Source organism: Mollisia scopiformis (assembly GCF_001500285.1).
Source record: "Mollisia scopiformis unplaced genomic scaffold LY89scaffold_44, whole genome shotgun sequence".
NCBI classification, from domain to species: domain Eukaryota; kingdom Fungi; phylum Ascomycota; class Leotiomycetes; order Helotiales; family Mollisiaceae; genus Mollisia; species Mollisia scopiformis.
This window is the reverse complement of record NW_017263624.1, coordinates 82,438-103,214: the sequence shown is the minus strand read 5'-3', so window position 1 is coordinate 103,214 and position 20,777 is coordinate 82,438. Positions and strand designations below refer to the sequence as shown.

The 20,777-nt window shown below is 48.2% G+C and overlaps 8 protein-coding genes across 8 annotated transcripts; 5 read left to right on the top strand and 3 right to left on the bottom strand.

The window, feature by feature from the left end:
* The first annotated feature begins 324 nt into the window (after nt 1-324).
* Nucleotides 325-1,835, top strand: LY89DRAFT_662182 (ubiquitin carboxyl-terminal hydrolase-like protein isozyme L3). The gene is made up of 3 exons (XM_018212635.1): nt 325-595; nt 645-962; nt 1,013-1,835. The coding sequence occupies exons 1-3, from the start codon at nt 499-501 to the stop codon at nt 1,393-1,395; spliced, it is 798 nt and encodes a 265-aa protein (XP_018060757.1). The 5' UTR covers nt 325-498; the 3' UTR covers nt 1,396-1,835.
* Nucleotides 1,836-2,453: 618 nt separating this feature from the next.
* Nucleotides 2,454-3,473, top strand: LY89DRAFT_692528 (uncharacterized protein; the record flags this gene model as incomplete). The annotated part of the gene is made up of 1 exon (XM_018216558.1): nt 2,454-3,473. A coding segment is annotated over exon 1 (928 nt), but the record flags the coding sequence as incomplete, so codon positions are not given.
* Nucleotides 3,474-3,706: 233 nt separating this feature from the next.
* Nucleotides 3,707-4,470, top strand: LY89DRAFT_743877 (pyridoxamine 5'-phosphate oxidase; the record flags this gene model as incomplete). Its single annotated transcript, XM_018220995.1, has 2 exons — nt 3,707-3,746; nt 3,803-4,470. 2 exons carry the CDS (start codon nt 3,707-3,709, stop codon nt 4,468-4,470), a joined length of 708 nt encoding a protein of 235 aa, XP_018060755.1.
* Nucleotides 4,471-7,053: 2,583 nt separating this feature from the next.
* On the top strand, nt 7,054-7,407 carry LY89DRAFT_566647 (ankyrin repeat protein; the record flags this gene model as incomplete). Its single annotated transcript, XM_018208543.1, has 1 exon — nt 7,054-7,407. A coding segment is annotated over one exon (354 nt), but the record flags the coding sequence as incomplete, so codon positions are not given.
* A 2,342-nt stretch (nt 7,408-9,749) lies between these two features.
* On the bottom strand, nt 9,750-11,590 carry LY89DRAFT_692525 (putative histidine-rich membrane protein KE4 like protein). The gene is made up of 4 exons (XM_018216557.1): nt 11,262-11,590; nt 10,586-11,196; nt 10,071-10,538; nt 9,750-10,025 (listed from the first exon to the last, which is right to left on the bottom strand). The coding sequence occupies exons 1-4, from the start codon at nt 11,385-11,387 to the stop codon at nt 10,010-10,012; spliced, it is 1,221 nt and encodes a 406-aa protein (XP_018060753.1). The 5' UTR covers nt 11,388-11,590; the 3' UTR covers nt 9,750-10,009.
* A 59-nt stretch (nt 11,591-11,649) lies between these two features.
* On the bottom strand, nt 11,650-13,112 carry LY89DRAFT_662171 (alpha/beta-hydrolase). The gene is made up of 3 exons (XM_018212634.1): nt 12,689-13,112; nt 12,413-12,640; nt 11,650-12,364 (listed from the first exon to the last, which is right to left on the bottom strand). The coding sequence occupies exons 1-3, from the start codon at nt 12,866-12,868 to the stop codon at nt 11,717-11,719; spliced, it is 1,056 nt and encodes a 351-aa protein (XP_018060752.1). The 5' UTR covers nt 12,869-13,112; the 3' UTR covers nt 11,650-11,716.
* Nucleotides 13,113-13,460: 348 nt separating this feature from the next.
* Nucleotides 13,461-16,846, top strand: LY89DRAFT_726581 (uncharacterized protein). Its single transcript, XM_018219063.1, has 5 exons — nt 13,461-13,839; nt 13,897-13,914; nt 13,966-14,026; nt 14,075-14,910; nt 14,958-16,846. Exons 1-5 carry the CDS (start codon nt 13,834-13,836, stop codon nt 16,710-16,712), a joined length of 2,676 nt encoding a protein of 891 aa, XP_018060751.1. The 5' UTR covers nt 13,461-13,833; the 3' UTR covers nt 16,713-16,846.
* Nucleotides 16,847-17,584: 738 nt separating this feature from the next.
* Nucleotides 17,585-18,816, bottom strand: LY89DRAFT_743872 (uncharacterized protein; the record flags this gene model as incomplete). Its single annotated transcript, XM_018220994.1, has 3 exons — nt 17,585-18,102; nt 18,152-18,641; nt 18,691-18,816. The coding sequence occupies 3 exons, from the start codon at nt 18,814-18,816 to the stop codon at nt 17,585-17,587; spliced, it is 1,134 nt and encodes a 377-aa protein (XP_018060750.1).
* Nucleotides 18,817-20,777: the final 1,961 nt, after the last annotated feature.

Here is a 20,777-nt window from a genome sequence, read left to right as displayed (position 1 = left end):
TTGATAACCTTAGTGGTTGGCTGCTGAACACGAGGCAGGACAGGACTGAGTACAGTGCGGGAAGATCAACAAGGGAGCAAACTTTTGATTGAGTGTTTCGCGAAGGAATGCAACATTGACGAAGAGAAAAAGAAGGGGAGGAGGAGGATGGGATGAGAAAATGTGAAAGACGAAAGAAAGAAAGAAAGCCAAGAGAAGGAAGGAAGTTGTAGAAGTTAAAATTATTGTAGCATCGCGTCGGCGTCGGAGTAATTCCGCTGGGTGGCTGTGCTGGACTTGCTGGTGGAGTGTGGGGTAGCTAAGGTTACCAGTAGCTGGAGGCTTCTCTTTTCTTCGCCAGCCTTGCACTTGCGGATTACGCGCCTTCAGCAGCCTAGACTTGCTTACAATAAATCCGAAATAGATTCGAACCCTTCAGAGAGCTCATCGTCTTTTCTCTTCACCTCTGGTCGTTTATCGTATGCCAATTCAGCCGCCGTACTTCAAAGGCTGCCCAAAATGACGAAGCTCCCAGAGGCTCAGCTGTCCGAACAAGCTCCCATCACTCAGGATGACCCCGATGTTCCCAAAACTCGCAAGGCGTTCGTGCCTCTGGGTATGCTTGAATAGCTCTCTTCCATGTCGAATCTAACTCAGTTCCATAGAAAACAACCCAGAGGTCATGTCCTCCCTGGTTCACAAGCTTGGACTTTCACCCAACCTCTCTTTCCACGACGTCTTCAGTATCGACGACCCCGAACTTCTTGCCTTCGTGCCCCGACCTGCCACAGCACTCTTGCTCGTATTTCCAGTCAGCAAATCATACGAGACCTTCAGAGTGGAGGAGGACAAAGAGAAGAAGGAGTATGAGGGCAAGGGTGCGAGCGAGCCCATCATCTGGTACAAACAGACTATCCGAAATGCATGTGGTTTGATTGGAATATTACATGCTGTCAGCAACGGAAGCTCGAGGGGCTATATCAGTACGTTAAGAAGTTCTGCTAGGAGAACTCACCAAGCTGACAACACCTAGCATCCAATTCTGATCTTGAGAAGCTGGTGAAGGATGCCACACCACTCGGCCCAGTCGAACGAGCAGACCTACTATACGAGTCCCAAGCCTTAGAGAAAGCGCACCAAGGTGCTGCGACCCAAGGGCAAAGCAATGTGCCAGGTGCCGAAGACGACATCGACCTGCATTTCGTTTGCTTTGTTAAGGACGAGAAAAATAACCTGTGGGAAATGGACGGCCGAAGAAAAGGCCCACTAGAGAGAGGTACTCTTGCGGCAGATGAAGATGTCTTGAGTGAGAAGGCTCTTGATCTGGGTGTCCGCAGATTCCTGAAACGAGAAGAGGAGGCCGGTGGTGGCGAACTCAGATTCAGCTTGATCACATTGGCTCCAAGTCTTGATTGATAGCTCATGATACTCACGCATGCATACAATGGCGTATGGGGGGAATGCTGGGCGGGGACTGTAGCCAGGGAAGGCACTTTGAACTTGCATATGGGAAGATCTTGAGCGGCAGTGTGTCTACAAACGAGCATTAGAACTACCAGCCCCTATTGCAACAGTGATTTTGGCATGGATGGAAATGGCTTCTGCTGACATAAACATGGTCTAGGTCCTAGAGTTCACGAATTTGCTGTTGCGCATTTTCAGTCCCATCTTGGATCATGCATGAGGGTCTGAGCCTTCATGTCAACTCCTCCCTCGCTTGCACAGCTGGACACATCTTTTCCACAAGCGAGCGAGAGACCCTTTACCTCACCGACTGCAAACATTCTTCTAAGTTGGCTGTACTTCATTTACGCCTCTAACTCCACTTAGACATTTACCACGAATCAGAGCAGCTCTTTACAAATGTTTCAACACTAATGCAGTTACATTGTTTCGAAACTCAAGAAACCCCTGATTTTCCCCGCCCTTATCGCAGCTCTTCCTCCGTCCCCCGCAGTATAAACTGTTGCTCTTACTCACGAACCATCAAAGCGCAATCAGCTCGGGCCTTTGCCGGGAACAAATCAAAATTCCTCTTTTACTTGAATTTCCATCACAGCCTCCACTTTCCAGCCCTCGTGTTCTCATTGACAGGGGAAGCTTTGTTTCTCCGGTCCGAGGCCCTGCACTGCACGGTTCTCTCGGACCGCTCCAGTAGCCGAACCCTGGTTCTGTTAGCTCTTTGTCGTTATCAAGCTCGGAGAACTTCCAAGAAAAGTTGGGGATGAACATGCTGATTGACCATTGTGAAATTTTGACAGCTTGTTACCCGTGCTTAGGGCGTTTCCCATCCCGCTTCGTGCAAAACGAGGCCGTGCGGATGAACACCTGCAAGGCAGGTCTGGCATGTGCGGGCGAGTTGGGAAGAACGGTGAGGGTGTAATCGCAGTGCAGTATCTGAGATAAAGCTGTTCGTCTCCCTTTCTTGTCTGCTTTCCTCTGCAACCTTATTCTCATATCAAGTTCTGATCTTGTGATCTGAATACTGTCTATTGCCGCAGTTAAAACCATTTTCTCGTTGCAACTCAAATACATTTCATGATGCAGCTCTTCAGAAGGAAGTCAAGTGCAACCATTCGTCCTTCATCTACAGAATCAACCTCATCTTCTCCTCCTTCCCCCAGTCCTTCGTCGTCATCGCAAGAGACCATTCCTAGTATTCCGCATCGACTCTTCAGGCGCAAGTCAAGCGCCAACATCCGATCGTCTACCGACTCTACTTCCTCACAAGAGACTCCCCCCAGTCCTCCACGTCGACTATTCAGACGAAAGTCCAGTGCTACTATTCGTCCTTCAACAGCAGCCGAAGCAACGACAACAAGTACTGCGTCGTCACAAAACAACCCTCCATCCCCAACTTCTCCACGTCCATACACCTCAGCCGCTTCACCACCCCCAATACCAACACAGTTCCTCCAACCATTACCCGTGCAACCAGCCCTAGAAAATCCTACCATCACACATCTTACAGCTACATTATCCGCCAACCCCAACCGTGTCTCCAATCGCTTCAGCACCACCTCAACCTTATTCGAGCGTGAGGTCCCACCACCTCCACCTCGACCATCACCCTTGGCACAGATCCAACAGTCACCCATCGAAGCATATGTCACACAAGCACGAGAGACTGATCTTCAGCGACTGGGATACGATGCCATGATGGCACTTGCATGGGTACAGGCCGAAGAAAGGAGGAGAGCGGCAACTAGTAGAGGTTGGCAACATGATCCATGGAGAGGTGGATTCGGACCTTCTCGTCCTGCGGAGCGTGTCAGACCCGCGCCTGTGCCGGCGCTGAGGGTTGATACTGCCAGTGCTGCTCCTGCATCGAGTCCAAGGGTTGAGGTTCAAGAGAGAGTTGTTCAGGAGAGGAGCGGGAATGGACTTCGAGAACGGCTTGGAAGGCGCGGATTGATGAAATCGCAGTCGATTTTCAATTTGAAATGGAGAATGAGAGATGTAGTAGTATAAAATTGATGAACAACGAGATACGAGAAACGAGAAATGAATGAATGAAATATCAACACGATTCTATTGGTCAATTGAAAGTCTTCCGACCATGCACGACTTCGGAACAACTGATTATCCGATCACTACCAAATCGTCGGATGACTCTTGACTTTCTCCAACCCCTACAACAGCTCCCAAAAATCTTCAATTACACTTCCCAAGCTCTCAATACATGCGTATAACACGCACCCTCCTCCTCCGCCCCAGCCTCCTAAAAATGGCCCTCCACCCACCCCAAAACACCTCCAAATTAATATGTCCGTACCTACCTCCTACCCCTCCACCCCCACCATGCTAACATGACAAACTATAGTCGCGCCCGCCAACGACAAAACACACTCCCAAGCCGACCAATACACCAAAGGCGCGCTCGAGATCTCGCAGCTCGATCCCCGCGACCCCTTCACGCAATTCCACGCCTGGTTCACGCTCGCGCAGCAATCGGGCGTGCATCAACCGGAAACTGTTTGCTTGTCGACGGCCTCGTTACCTTCTGGTCGAGTGAGCGCGCGGATGGTGTATCTGAAAGAGTTGGATTCGAAGGGATTTGTCATCTATTCGAATTTCGGGACGAGTAAGAAGGCGCGGGACATCGCGGGGAACAAGTGGGCGAGTCTGACGTTCTGGTGGCGGGAGATGGAGCGGCAGGTTCGGGTTGAGGGGATGGTGGAGCGGTTGAGTAGTGAGGAGAGCCAGGTTTATTTCGATACGAGGATTAGGGGGAGTAGGGTGGGAGCGTGGGCGAGTCGGCAGAGTGAGGTTTTGGGGGAGGGGAGGGGGCAGTTGGAGGGGTGGGTGAGGGAGGTTGAGGGGAGGTTTGAGGGGGAGGAGAGGATTCCTGTTCCGGGGTTTTGGGGCGGGTTGAGGGTTATGCCGGAGATGGTGGAGTTTTGGCAGGGGAGGGAGAGTAGGTTGCATGATCGGTTTCAGTATGTGAGGATGGAGGGTGGGGAGTGGAAGATTGAGAGGTTGAGTCCTTAGGTAGGAGGTTTGTATGTTTATATAATTCATGAACGAATATCTGACCTTCTGCTCGCTTGGGAGTGATGTCCAGATATATTTGGTTGTCTACTCTGCCTGATTTCTTTCAAGAAGACCTTCCTTGATGTCAGATGGGACAAGGAGCAACGACATCCCTCGAAAGCCTCGTACATCTACTGTATACTTTCTTTTGTACGGTACTTTCACAGCCGCTTCTTCTCTTCAACTGCGCTCTATGGTCTCTTTTCTATTCTGATGTCCTATACTTTCCATTGACAATTTCCAAGCCAGATACCTTGAGGCATAAGTCAATTCTTTCCTGCACCTATACAAAATCATGCGAGCCTCCTTCGGCATCGGGCTCATTCGAAGCCGCATTCTGTTACGACAAGGAATTGTCTTTGGGATTCTACTGTTCTAGGCGCTTCAAAATATGTTTAATGCAACGTCCACTTCAGGTGGAAGACGGAAAGTTTGACCACTTCACAAACGAAATTCTCTGGGATCATTCGATCTGCTTTTGAAAATGCATTGCTTAGATAATATGAGCATCCTCTTGCTTCTTACCATCAAATTTCGTCTTCGTTGTGTGCCGCTGCTATACGTTCTTATGGAAGACAGATAGAATGTTCTATCTAATTCTAATATAGCTAGAAGCGAGTGGTGAGCACATCACTTTCCGACGACGCCATCATGAATCCTTCATTCCTTCATCGTATCCCCTATTTTCAGCCCGCGATTCTGAGGCATCTTTGGAGGATAGTTCCACGAATATTTAGAGTTTAGCGACCCGTGAACCGCCGCGGGTACGCATTGTAGAGCTTTCTTGTCATTCCTCCCCTTTCTTTTTATATCCCATTGCAGCTGTAACATTGTAGAGCGTAGTTCATATATAAATGAAGACGTGATTTTCACATTCCGTATATTCTCTTTGCTATTTGAAAAACTGTTGTGTGCGGTGAGAAAACAATGTTCCACGGTAGTATCAAGTCAGGAAGCGACGTACCATAGCTCGCAGGTACACCTTCCTCATATGATTTCTCAGTTCAATTAACAATCCACCATATGGCACCAAACCTCAAGCTTGAACATCTCGAGTTCGTGCTCCCGCAAAGATGGAGATGCTCATGCCAGATATGGTCAAACTGCGGGAGCCATCACCACCGGGTCCCAAACTCTTGGGGACATTCGACTCACGATGGCACTTGGTGATATTTTGATCTGGACCGCGGCATTGTGTACTTGTTCTCGTGCTCGCACACCCACGGTTTTGAATCTGTATCGATACTTCTCAACAGGCAATCGACAACCATCACAACACCGACGAACATATCACTACCCAGGCTTTTCAGATCTTTGATCAAGACTTTCATATCCTTCGATACTCTGAAACCCTCCTAACTCTTGTACCTTATAACTCTTTACATTCAGTCCAGCAAATCTCGACAAAACTCAATTGACAACTGCTAACCTAGACTTCTCGGATCTTGCATCAAACTTTGAAAACTCAGTACATTCATCTTAGCACTCTTCGACAAAACTCGCTCAAAATCAGCAACAGTCAAAATGGATTCTCACTCCTGCCAAGACGGAGCTTATGAGGACATCGAAGAATTCCTCACCTATGGAATCAGACTCAGCAAAGCTTTCTCCTTCGAGAGGGACTCCCGAACTCCTACTGCGATCGCAAGTAGACTCGCACCAGAGTGTGATGGCTCGTAAGTAATGGAACCCTCTACCTCGAATCTCGCTTACATTTTCAGCCTCGCGCTCGCCCAACTTCGACTCACTCTGTTCGAGTACGCCAATAGTACTTTCACCGAAAAGAACATCACAGAATCTTGGCTTAAGCTCTACTGCAACGCCAGAAAGACTGAGCAAATCCTCGAGTCCGTTTTTGAAATCGTCAACGGACACCTCGACAGATCCAACATTGCTCGACGAGTACTCTTCTTGGCCCTTTTCAGCCAATCCAACGACATTGCGTTACTAGCACATGCCATTTCGGCTGGTTTGAAAAGTGAAATTCTCGACCACAGAGACACCGAGCGCGAACAATTGCAGAAACTTAATGCAGTATGTGGCAGCTTTGTCACTTTCTGTCTCGGAGATGACCCCTGTGGAAAATTCTTCGTTGAGCCAGAAATCAAAGAATGGCTCCTGAAGGATGAGAAATGGACGCAATGTATTCCTCCAGAGATGCAAATGCAAGAGAGTCAACGTTTGCATGCAGCTCAAGCCGAAGCTGATGCAAAGTACCTCATCAACGCCTTTGCCAACGATCCTCCTTGCACAGACGATGCAAGTTTGTTGCGACTCCTGGACAAGTTTCCAGGTTTACAAAGCGCAGCCGACGACTTCAGCCGGCACTTAAAAAAAGCCGCCGAAGCTATACTTGTGGAGTGCGATATGAGATGGTTGTGCAGGACCCTCCAGGGCAAGGACTTTCTCCCACGTCTCTTGCAAGTCCAGCAGGGGACAATAGATCGAAACCGACGATCTGGCTGGAGTCAACGTTTCCCAGAGATCGTCTCACCGACAGCCTTCGCTGCATCGGAAGGACTCGACTTTGTCTTGAACTACATCTTACATGGGAATGACAACAGCACTCTAGAAGAAGCTGGCTCCGATGAACGGACTCCACTGGCTGCAGCCGCCTTGAACGGACATCTCAGCACCGTTTATCTTCTCCTTGACTCGGGAGCCACTGTCGATTCGCGAGATTCTGCTGAAGACACACCATTGGCTCTAGCTGCAGCCAATGGCCATATTGGCATTGCCAAAAGACTCGTCCTGTCCGGCGCCAATATCGAGAGCAAAAGCTACGACGGAGCCACCCCAGTCATCATTGCAGCAAGCAACGGTCATACAGAAATGGTCACTGCCCTAAGGGGACTCGGCGCCAAGATGGATGCTGCTGACGACAACGGGGAAACAGTCCCAAGCCACCAAATTCGATGGATGACTGAGGATGCAAGTACACAGTCCCCCATGGAAATTTGGAGGGAAAGGTGGGCTCATGCACCTTTCCACGCAATCTGTCGCGCGGTAATTGCCAATGGAGGGAAGAAGTGGAAGGACTTCGAACCGTACGGCAACATGGCCGAAGAGCCTATGTTCGGGTACGTTCCAGGGGCAGTCCGCCAGCAGTATGTCCTTGGAAAGGAGCTCGGTCAAGGCGCATTCTCGACCTGCGTCTTGGCAACTGATCGATACACTGGTAAGAAGTGTGCGGTCAAAGCCTCAAGATTCCGGCGCACCGTCAATCCGACGCAGAGAGACCGCAGATATGCAGGCGAGCTCCAAGAAGTAGAGGAACTTGATGCCTTCCGTCATCCCAATGTAATGACTTTGCAGAACTGCATCTCTGCCAAAAAGTACATTTTCATGGCCTTCGAATTGGCCGATGGAAACCTCGCGGAGCACATGGCAAAGTGCCTGGCTCCATCCGAAGAGCAAGTCCTCGAAATGACGAGGCAGCTCCTAGAGGGTGTTGCTTATCTGGTAAGTCTTATCGAAACTGTTTGCAATTAACAGATGCTAATCAGTCGATAGCACTCCAAGAAGCTCATCCACTGTGATCTGAAGCCTGACAACATCCTGGTCTTCGACGGCGGAGCAACGTTTAAGATCACCGATTTCGGAAATAGCAAAAAGCTCTGGACGGCGATGGAGATCTTATAAGAAGCTGGTAAGTCCCAAGCACTTGAAGCTATACTCTTCCCTGCTAACTCACTGTTTAGTCCCGGAACTCCTTCCTGTAAGTGACTTCTGAGTGATGCGCAAACTGGAGACTTAAGACTAATATATTCAGATATGGCACCAGAAGCCAAAAGTAAACCTCCGAGACCCATCAGGGGACCACCCTGCGACGTCTTCTCATTGGGCGCTATCATATTCGAGGCTTCTGCTTTCAAGTATGAATGGGAAAGGCTCCATCGCATACATATGCGTGATGCCATGGGAAATGCCCGACGCGGTGAGAAGTCGATCGAAGAAGAAACGCAGCGACTCAAGGACAGATGTATAGACGAAGTGGACAGACGCGTTGAGTTAAACGGACTCTGGAGAAGCCCCGCGCCCACTCGAGCCAAGTATCTCATCAGAAGCATGTTGAAGGAAGACCCGGCCGAACGAATAACCATAAAAGACTGTCTATCCGAGTTGCAGGAACTGAGGATACAGCTCGAGACAGAAGCGGCGACGACAGAAGCCGGGGAGTGCGAAGATGAGTATAGTGAAGGTGAGGCACTTGAGGGAAGTGGCTCCAACAGAAGCGGCCGCGACGATAGAAGCGCAGGCGCGAGATGAGCATATTGAAGCTGAGGAAAGTGAGGAAGTGAATTTCATGGAGGCGCCCCCAGGCATGCTCCTAGGAAAAAACCAAAGCAACTTCCAAGATGGCAGAGAGAACGGAGGAAGAAGAAGATGATAAAGGAACGGCACCTCAAACGGGCACGCGCTTAGGAAGAGGAAACTGAGCAGACGAAAAATCGGCAGCAGAAGAACATCCACGAACAACGACAGGAGAGAGCAAATGAGCGAAGAAGGAACTGTCTTTCGGGACTGTTCTCCATGCATGAGCATATATATCGAACGGAGGCGGGAAGAGGTTGAGAGTTGGATATGAGGACACAGGAGAAAGTTTTTGGATTTCGAGATTGGTGGAGGAAGTGTAGTTGTTGCAATGAACACAACTCACACACTCAATTCCAACGTACTTGATCATCGTGATAATCTCCAAATCAGTATGTGACTTCAATGGCGGGTAATACTATGTGACATACCGTTCGCTCCTGTCCTTCTTTCGATTTCCATCAAACCCCACAACCGTTCTTCATTTCGACTTCAAGCAGCTGACGCATCGCAATGTCCCACGACTGCTAGAGCGATGTAAAGCTGAGATTTATCCCAGAAAGCATGGTCTTGTTGGGCAAATTTCGAAGTCGAAACGTAAAGTCCCTCCTCCCAACACACGCATGCAATGTCCCAGTTGCTGTTGATAACTTTCCTCCTCAAAATGTACGAAAAGAGTGTACCAAGATAAAGATTTCGATTCACGATCACAAACTCATATTTGAAAATCATTTTTGAGGAATAACTTCGCCGCAACGTCCACGTAAGTATAACGTCTGGCTAACCTCAACTTGAATCAGACTATTCGATGTTTTCTAGATCCAAGAAGTTGTGTTGTAGGTATAGATAGTCAGGCAGGTTACCGATAGAGCTAAAGGTGCTTAGATGGGAAGCAAGCTGAATTTATCATGCAAGAAGGAAGATGCGAAGTTGTCTCGATCATGTCTCTCGTAGCCTAGACACTGTCAGAAATCTATATTCTAGGTAGAGATAAAAACGAAATTGTCATGAAGTTACAAGCAGAATGAACTGTGTAGTGGGTATGAAGCTTTTGATCTTATTCATGCTATGCCACGCACATCGTACCCAAATGTGCTTTCGTGTAATTCCAGATCCCCTACCATCCTTGAAGTATTATACACTATTCCGGGCCAATATATCTGTGTAGTTCTATGTCTATTGTCTATGACCAAGAGATGCTACGTGCTGTTAGCATAGAAGCACCAAACAAACTTAGGACTTACTAAAGCATAATTCCAGCACCAGCTGCCATAGCAATAAACTGCTGTGCGGTCTTTCTCAACTCTAATCCTCTATCCTTCCCGGTCTCAAGCAGCTCTGGAATCACTGCCACAGTACCCACGTACAGGAATGTCCCTGCCGTGAAAGGTAGCAGCATGTCACCCCACGACAGACTTGTTCCCATAAGACCATCGAATCTGCTCGCATCTCCCGTCTTGCTACTTCCGCCATATTCCTGCACCGCAATACCGATCAACGTGCCAAGTAATGCACCCAAAGCAGTGACGAATTGAGCTCCCATCGCAGCACGTTTCGAGAAGCCAGATTGGATCAGGAGAGCAAAGTCTCCCACTTCGTGTGGAATTTCGTGGAAGAATACTGCAACAGTCGTAGTCGCTCCAATCGTTGGAGAGGTATAGAACGAGGCAGACATAGCCAATCCATCTGTGATATTATGCGTGAAGTCGGCACTTGAATCCTTAGTCCATATACCTTACAGCCTATTAAGAACACTCACATCAGATTAAGATACCCCGCCAGCTTGACACTGGCATTGATCTCCTTTTCCTTTTCCTCCTTCACGGCCTCTAACTTTGCATTCCCATTTGTCTCCTTCTTCCTCGACCTCGTGCTCTTCGCAGGCGATGCATCCAATGCACTGGTATTCCCAACTGGCTTCACGACCTCCACCGTCCCATGCGAATGATCATGGCTACCTTCTCCTCCTGTAGCAATCCTCAGCCCCTTATCCATAGCAACGAACGTCACAAAGCCGACCATGATCGCGACTCCCAGCAGCAGATTCCTGTTGGGCTCCACCATCACGAATCTGACATGCTCGGGACTATCCTCTCCCAGAAAGATTTCAGGAAGTAGATGGAACAGCGTATCACCGAGCAAACCACCAACGGCGAACGCGACCATAACAGATAGCGACGAGGGGTCTATATTCGGCGGACATAACGCGAGGAGGAAATTCGGAGGCCCAGATATGTAGAGCGTAGCAAGGAGGGCATTGACAGCCGGCGAGCCAGGGAATAGGACATTGAAAAGTCTAGACGTAAAACTCGATGTCTGGGGCGAGGTCGCGACTTTATACGCATTGAGGTCTTGCACGAGAGGACATTCCTTGAAGTAGATTATAATCAGCATGTGGACAGAAGTGGGCACGCGATCGGAGGCAGGACACGTACTTGGAGCTGGTCTTCGATCTCGGGCATGCTCATGGAGGCTATGGAGGAGGAGTGCTTGTCGGCATAGACGCATACTGCTGCGAGGCAAAGCAGCAATGCTGCTCTGCGGGGAGTGGGGAGGGGCATTGTTGTTGTGAGGGGTTTCAGAGATGGGATGAAGGTGTTGAAGCTTTTGATGTGCGCCGATCACGCTGGGGCCAGCATCCACAGCAGAAGCGAGTGCTGTGGGAGGAGAAGGTAACCCCTGAATGTCCGTCCGACCCCTTTCCCTCCTTTCTTTTTGTTTCGCAAGAGAAGTTTATTATTGACGGAATGTACGAAAAGATTCAATGGACAATGATTTGTATGTTGGAAAGTTGCAGAAATCGAGGTAGATTCTATAAGGAATCCACTGCTGACCGAAGCTCACGTTATATTGCTGTCATATTTACCTAGTACTCGATATTCTAAATACATCAATAACTCAGAGTTTTGTCAATCCACTTCTCTAGAGCTTCTGCGATATCGTCGCTGTTCTTCTCCAGAAAAAGCATGTGTCCATTCCCATGTATACCAATATCACCCAATTTCATATGGTCCACCTTCTCACAATAAGCCTGCCTGAGGAAAGCTATAATACTATGATCGTACGTAGCATGATAGCTTGCTGCTCCAGTGACAACCAAGATGGGCATCTCCTTCAGATTTACCAATTGCCTTGCAGGCTCGTCTTGCAAATAACAATCAACTTCTTGTTCTGAACTCGCCGGCAGCAGCTTAGTCCTCAACGGAGCTTTCTCATCTTTCGGTGATGGATCATAGGTCAGAGGAATGGAAGTCAATCCCCACGGTCGGACAAAACGGGTAGAAAATATAGCTTCGTGAAAAGGAGGACCCCGAGGCTCGACTTGTATCAATACCTTGACAAGAGCTGGTCGTGCATCCGCCCATGCCCAGCCATGTAATCCGCCTCTTGAATGCGTGATCAAGACACATTCGCCAATCTTGTCAAGCAAAGATATGCCAGTCAGACGCATTGTTCGTTCTTGTTCAACTGGATCCGCCAGAAATTGAGCCTGGGAAGCATAGAAGGCATCAAAAATCGGGTCTCCCATCATTCCTGTCTGCTCTGATCAACTCTGATCTCTTCTGGATATCAAACTTAGGCTTACCCCTGGCCATTGTGTATGACCGTGTGCCTGCGGCCAAAGAGGATAATTCTTTGTAGCTGTAAAATGCTCTTGGATGTACTCCACTGGGGCCATTATTTGCGGGAACGAGCTCTGGGGTGACCATGCTGAACGACCTGTATGTACTTGGTCCACAATGTAGACTTCATATCCTTGTTCAAGGAACCAAGAAGCCCAGCCTCTCCCGCCGTCTGGTTTGTTCAACCAATTCTATAACTAGTCAGAAATTGGAGGTTGCTTGCAAGGGGAGAATATTACTGTTCCTGTTTGCGCACCTCCATGAATGAAAACAATGGGATATGGTTTTGTGACATCCGCAGGTAGAAGTCTTTCAACGTACATCTGATTCTCCATGACATGGCCACCGCCCGCCTTCACGTACTCTCCGCCAACATAGAAGTAGGATCGATGATGAGACGCCTCTTTGCATTGGGACATTGCGCTTAGAATTCGGAACTAAGGCTAGGACGGGCAATATTGCGAGGGAATTTCGATGAGAGAAGAGGAGTGATGTCAGAAGTAGTCATCCTTCTCGAAATCATTGGCGGAGTTGAGACTGCTTGATCGAATTGAAGAAGACTCTCTTTGCAGACGTTCACCATTGGCAAACCCGCAAGATCACTGAAGCAATTGACTAGCATTCAAAACAGCTGGAGAGGGGCAGAGGAAAAACCTAGGATGCAGGTAGTTTACAGTCACGTCCTCACGTGGTCGTCGACGGCAACGGAACGGATTATCAGTTTCGCCTGGCACTATACCCCTTTAAAGCCGAGAGCTATTTAAAGAAGAGGTCTTCGCCTCCAGCAGCAGAGGTGTCTGATAGTCTCTTCAATGAAAATATTTATACATTCGAATTCCATACCTGTCAATGCAGCAATATCAAACCCAAGACCTCAATGTAATATCTATCATGTGATTGAATTCTAGCCCTGCAAAGCCGCCACTAAACGCCCCGGCATGCAAAGCTGTGGCTCAGCCACCGGTATGACCTTGAATTATGCAGGCATCCAAGAGCCTTACCCCACGTCGACATAACTGTTGAACACGCCGTTTGTCTTCACATCAACTTCGAATCTTCCCAAAACCGTCTTCGTGAACGTGTCTCTTTGTTCTGAACTGCACGTTGACATCTATTGTGCATTAAACGGTCTCGAAATCTGTCACTTGGGCGTCAGGTTGCTGCGGCGTCCTGACCAGAGGGGTCGTTGCCTGATTTACAGCTCAGCCTTGTGACTCTCCCACCAAGATTTATTTCTTGCGATTTTCAAAAACCTTCCATCATCAAACACCCACCATCCACTTTCGAAGCGTGTTACCAAAACTTTGAAAGATTGACGAAACTCGAAGCAGTTGGACGTGTTATCTCGTGTAACACAAGGTTTGCTTGGATCTGATCGATCAACATGGATGTAAGTATCTTCCCATTGCGATTTGATTAGCTCTGCTGACCTTTTTCCCCGTCAAAGAGCCCATTCTACGGAGTTGTAAGTTCATAAAGTTGTACCATCGAGTCTCGCGTGCTAACATCAGGAAAGGAGATGGATGAGGACAATCTTGACGCTCTGGCTGACCTTGAGCCTGTCGCCAATGGCTGGGGTACGTATCAATCGCCTTGGCTGTTCGCAAGTACTCACAGTATCGTAGACAGAGCCCTTAGACGCAATGAGAATCGTCCTCTCGATGATCTCCCTCCCACGGAGAATCGTCCTCTGAGAGCTTTCAGCAATGGTCCCCCACCATCCCAAGTCAAGAAGGAAAATGAGCAGCTGGCGGCGCGAGACAACAACGCAGTCAACTACAGCAAGGCACTCCTAGAGCACGGCGATACCTTGGTCATTATCCGCTACCCCAACGAGGCAAAGGTCTATGATGCGACTGGCTTCGAGATTAGAGATAGACACCGAGTCCACTCTGAGAAGTTGCTCGCTACCGGATCCTCAAAGTTCAAGCATATGCTGGAGGACGAGTGGTACCAACATCGTGCCAAGCGCCGCAACAAGCTCATTGGAAACATGCCTATCGGTATTAAGTATGTTCTTGACTTGACTCCTCCTGAGGAAGGTGATGATGCTCTAGAATTGACCTCCGAGCTATCATGCCCCACTGGTATTCTTCTCTGGCGAAATGCTGCTGCCCGATGCAATATTTCAGACAATCTCGTAGGAGGCAAAGACGAAACTACTGTACGACCAGATCCGGTACAAACACAACCGCAAGACCTCAGTGGCCATGGAGCTACTTCTCGTGCTCAAGCTGTTGCGTTCGTCCTCAATAGCGCGGCTTCCAACACCAGTCCTTCCGAAAAGAGCGCTGCCGAACCTGATGAGGCTCCCATTCTTGATTATGACCCCATTCGTCATCGCACTGGAATTGAACGTTTGCTTCAGGTCATTGAAGGCAAGGATCCTCGTATTGATTCTGCGCCGAAAGTCTGGACCCTTGCTGTCTTGGCCAAGCACTTCGAGTGCACTTCCGTTGTTGTAAGTCATCTTTGTTCCTTCCCATTGTTCTTAAGTAACATGATGGTCAGATGGATTTCATCTTCACTTGGGTTTGGGCCGATCCCAACTGTCGCATCATCGAAACTCTACCCGAAGCCTGTATCCGAATTGGTATGATGCTACAAAGCCCTCGCCTTGTTCGCACTGCCTTCTCTGTCCTAGTTTCTGAAGAAGCTCTTAGGATTGGCACTGAACAAACTTGGAAGGATGACCGTGAGATCCAGCAGCGAGTCCTCAACTACCGACCACACATGACTCGAATTGGTCGGGTTCGGGAGTCGATCGATGAGGATACTCTAAACACCATCCAACACGCTGGTCAACAATTCGCTGGTAGAGTTGATGCTGTTGTTGTCAAGTTGTACGATCCTGAAATGAAGTGGCTCCACGACTTGCCAGAGTTTGCCAAGCTCAAGAAGCTGCTTGACCACAATATCAAGATTGCAGGAGCTGATTATACCGCAAAGCAGCAAAGCATCATCAATCTGGAGAACGAGCTTCTGCATTATGTCCGTGGTCGTCTTCTCTGGTGTTTCATTGCTCAATTGGAGAATCATCAACTGAAGCGCGCTACTGAGCATCGTAAGTTGGAGGCTTACAAACACAGCTCCGGCATGAGCTTTGGAACCGTGTACGATTCTCTGAGAGACAAGGAACGCATGATGACCCGTTACTTCTGGGAAATCATTCGCAATCTGGACTGGGGCTTGCACTGTACCACCAACCAGATTCATGACTGGCTGCCAGATAAACACCCCTTCGCCGACATGCAACAAAGAATTGCCGAGGAGAATGGCATTCGCAAAGTCACCACGTACACTTTGGTCCGTTACGCTAAGATTGTCAACGATCAGATCCTCGATGTCATCAAGGTCGAGAATTACAACGATGGCAACTTCCCTCCCGAATGTTACGTCCCAATTCAGCTTTCCATCGATTCTGTTTCCGAGAAGTTTGATGACTGGTCTCTCCATCCTGATGAGCCTGAAAATGACGGATTGGTGTATCGTGGAAGCGGACATCAGCCCATGTACCCTGCTACACCGATGTCCACTGCCGTTGAACCACCTGGTTTTCAGAAGCAACCCAGTACAGTCGAGCAATCCCGTCCTACTCCAACCCCGAATGTCTGGGAAACCCTCAATGCGGCATGTCTCTACACTCCTCAAGTCCCGGCTGACGAGCGAATCACCGAATCCTCAGTCTTCTTCTGCCTTCCAACTTTCTTGAAGAACGTCAACGACCATCTTGTCAAGATTTGCGCAAGCATGCTTGACAATGATGAAAACGAGTGGTCTATTACCTGTGATACGCTCCTTTGCCTGACGGATGATGAATACAAGTTTCTGCCTCTCTTTGCTGGTGGAACTGACGACGGAACTGGCGGTGTCTTCGAAGATGCCATTCCGGCCGCTGAGAAGGGTCCTTCCGGTCCTGGTCCAGCTTTCCACACTGGCTCTACCATGGGTTCTCGTGCGTCTTCATTGGCGGACTGGGATGCATTGAGCTATGATGGTACCGAGATGGCAGGCGTTGATAGTAGCCTTGGCGTTGAGGATGGATATTCCGAAGATCATATTGATCGTAGAGATGTCAAGTCTGAGGAGGACTTCCCTCAAACCCTGTCCACCAGCTTGCCAATCCGCGGTAAGGAAGATAAGGGAAAGGGTAAGCAGGTTGAGGATGTCGAGGACTTCATGGATGATGATTTCTTCGATGGTCCGGGAGATGACGACGATTTTGATCACATTGATGCTGATGAGGGTAATGCCACTGAATGAGCGACCGCGTGTAACATGGCTAAGGAACGAATAACGAAGGGTCTGGCTTTTTCCGGCGTTTGCATGCAAAAGATAGATACCAACTTCAGAAACAGGTATGAGCGAAACGACAATGTAGCATGAGCATCAAGAATAACTTTTAGGGAGTTTCGAAGTGACTCGCACGTGACACAGCAATTGATTTCCACCTTGAAGTGTTTGAGGGAAAAGCACTTTATGTTGTTGTAGTTTTACTACCAAGCATGGATGACGAAATGTAAATGACGTACAAGCTCACCGAAGGGTACTGTTCCTCGTCAATTGCACGCTTCGGAATTGTAATAATGACAAGACAGTGCGATGATGTGCTGTACAGGATCTGGACTTAAATGACCCAAGAAGTCAAGCACACGCTTTAATTTACAACAACAGGCAACAGAATGACGGAACGTGAGATACGTAGCACAGAACCTTCAATTTATTGACCCAACACTACAACTGTGTGCCTTAAAATTGCAACAACGTGCACGACAACCGATGTTGACAAAATGAACAGTGCATAATTTGAAAGCAACTGACCCAATAACAATCTTGGGTGTATACCACTGGGCATTGACCTACCCGAGGTAAACTTCACAACACTCGTGCTACCATCTCCGAAGAGGGCTTCAAGAACAGGTATTCATTATGCCATCAAGTGCATGCTAGCTAGTAATCGTGCAACACTTTCATATCTCAGGTTCGCCTGAGTGTCGTCGTCAAGCCTGCTCGTAACATATCAGCCAGAAGAACCTGATTGGTGTGAATTAGTCCACATACCTATCAAAATGCCCAAAGGGCCGTCATCATGCTTCATAGTACACCAACAAGAGGAGAACAGTCTCGACTATACCTTAGGCTGTAAGCGGGTTGGTTCTCTGCAGCAGTCCGATTAAGTACATGTCCGCATCATCCTCGAAATCCTTGCCATTCTCCTTCTCGGTCTTCTCAGTTAAAGACATCAACGGATCTTCGGGACCTTTGCGATGTCTGGGCTCCGTGTGAGTTCGGTGGCTGTCCAGAACAGGATCACCCAAGTTGCTCATAATGCGCTCAACATCCCGTTCATAGGTTCCCTTGAAGCACTTCTCATGCCCCTTGTTATAAGGGATATCTCTCTTGCCCATATTCTTGACCTCCTCTGCAAGCTTTTCGATGGAAATATTGGCTCTATCGGCCGTGACACGAGGGAACAGGCCTAGCTTTCTGAGCTTGTAGACTTGCTCACAGTATCGATTAGATGCACAATCAGCGCTGTGCTTGTCTTTGACATCGCATGGGATTTGCTTGAGCCCACCGAAGCGAGACACGTGAGCGTAGGCAACATCTAACAGATCTTGTATTGTTTGTAGACGGATGGCCCGGACGTTGTCTGTGGATTTGTTAGCATTGCAGACCAACCGGGAAGATAGTCAACTTACCCTCGAATCCGAATGGTTGCAGTTCTTGGATCTGTCGGACTTGCGTCACATTCTCCTTGTCATACACCATTAACTGACCGGCCTCAGATACCGTCGCCTCTAGCAGAATCTTACGAGCCATGTCTTCCATGAGCTCTCTTCGTCCAAAAGCCCACGCGATGTAGAGCCATGTATCAGCATCCCCATCCTTCGCCTTGGTAGTAGCTTCGGCACACCACAATGCAGCCCATGAATGAATTAAATTGCGGCAGTCGTACTTCTCAACGAGAGCAGCAACTTTAAGGAGTGTATCCGTGGGCAAGGTATCCGGAACACCACCGAGTTGGATATGAATTAGTCGCAGGAGGACCAAGAGCGCGTAGCCGTCATCGTCGCTGCATTCGATACATTTGAGAGCAGGGTCGGGTCTAACTCCGTCGGTACTCGCGGTCGTGGTCTCGATCTCGGGCTCCTTAATAACCCAAGGGGGATTGATGAACAAGGAGAAAACCTGGATGAATCAGATACTCTCGTATTGCGCAGGATTCGAGCGTACTTACCTTGCTGGCTGCGGTCATATTGTTGGAGTTGACTCTGCCTCTAATCGTCTCGCCTTTGAAGTTCACAACTATTTCCACATCTCCATTTGGAAACGTAAACAGCTCAGTGTAGTCAGGGGAAGCCATTATGAGCTTCTTGAACTCAATGGTTGATCGGAATAGTTAACAGTGGGTGGGAAATCAGCTCAGTGTTGCGTGGCCAGATCGATTGAAGGTCGAAGGATAGCTCGCGTCTGATTAAATTGCGTGAATATAAAAAAGGTGGAAAGAATATAAACAATAGACTGAAGGAACGAGGTGCGGCCGCTAGTCCATCATCCGGGTCGGTAATAGCAGTCTTGTCGATAACAGGTCTCTTAGCCGTAAAAGGAGATCTAAGCGAAGCCTTGTATAGCTCCAACTCTCAAGCTGAGAAAGAAAACGCCAATGTCCATCTTGGGTGTATAGCTTAACACTTTTGTAAAGTCTGGTGTAATAGCTAGTAAATCTCAAGGCGTTTCAAATTGAGTTTGAGAACTATACACAAACAGTATATACAATCTTCAAAGCATTAGTCGAGATTTTTGGAACTGCACAAGGGACTTTTGATGTTTCTGGCTAGACAAAAAGTAGCCAGGATTTTTCCCCACCTGAAAGTCCTGAATCTCAACAATGAACGGGAAGAGACTAGGTTTTTGACCTGCGGCTCCTGGATGAATCGAATGAAGCTTGGAACACCGTTCAACTCCGATAAAAGGTCATGTACTTTACATCAACCATGAATGAACTAGAAGAATGACGAAGTGCAACTCCAGGTAATTGAAAGCTCTGGCGGTTTTGGGACGGCTCGGCTCATCGTTTGTGCAACACTGTCCACTTGTGAATGAAGGTTTGTAGGTAGATTAATGAAGGTTAAAGGATGCAAGTGAAGACGGTTGACGTTTAATCGAACAGTGTGAATACAACGATAGACTGGAAGGGATTGCAAATGTGATCACTGGTCGATAACAGATGTTTTTGGCGAAGCCTCGGACATCTTTTGGACTATGTCTTCATGAATCTTGTGGATAGATCGAATAAAAGTTGAAAAATGGTTACAGTGTGATAAAAGAGCACGTCCAGAAATAGTCTTGATGGCTTCACCACGACCTATAAAATCAGCACCAAAGAAGAGAGAGAATTGTCAGACTTGCATGAATTAAAATAGTCTTGCTGTGGCAGTTTCTCTAGCTGACGGTTTTGAAATTCTGGGTTGCATCCCCGTAAGATCTCCCTTATTGCAAGCTAGTTGTATGTGTAACTTGTATCATAGCCAGACATGAAAATCAGCAATGAATGGAAGGAGTTGAAAGTGTTGCCCCTACTTGCTGATATTTTCTAACCGATAATGAAACTCTAGTCGAGAAAAGTACATCTAAGGGAAGCCTTGTATAACTCCTTGACATTGAAAAACCCAAACATTCATGTGCTAAGATTGTGCACTAGCAAATCGAGCTCTTCAAATACATGTGCAGTTGGCAGTGGGTAACGGGAGTTGCGGTCCCGAATGCGATAGATCAAGAAGATTGACGGTTGTCGAACATGTGGAGAAGGCAGGACTCAAGCACAGCCTCCACCCGGGGCATCCACCAACACGCTCCATCAATGTAATCCATGTCCAACTCGTCATCAGATAACTGCACAAAAGAGTGAATATTCTCAAAGATCATGTTGAATGCACACTCCCATACTTAGGGGATGAAGTGAAGAAGATCATGCGAGACAAGCCTAAAGCGGTCTTTGATTGTTATTTACGACATATGGCGATGCGAGCTGCGCAACTGGGATTCAGCAAATCTGAATTCCGTATCAATCTCATCGAAAGACAGAGCTGAGCGAGAAATGTGATCCTAAATTATATCAGGGCATAGGCATGATGGTATTATCGAAGATTCAAGCAACGCGAATGGCAACATACAGTGAGCAGAATTCGCTTTGTCTCGCTGCGAATCTTGACACGCGTTGCCGGGAGGATTGCCATCGCAGAAGCCAGAAAATCGTTGAAGTACGGCATGGTGCGATTTTGCGGCGTTCGTGATATAGCCAAAACGGAAGCTTTAGCTTCTTGA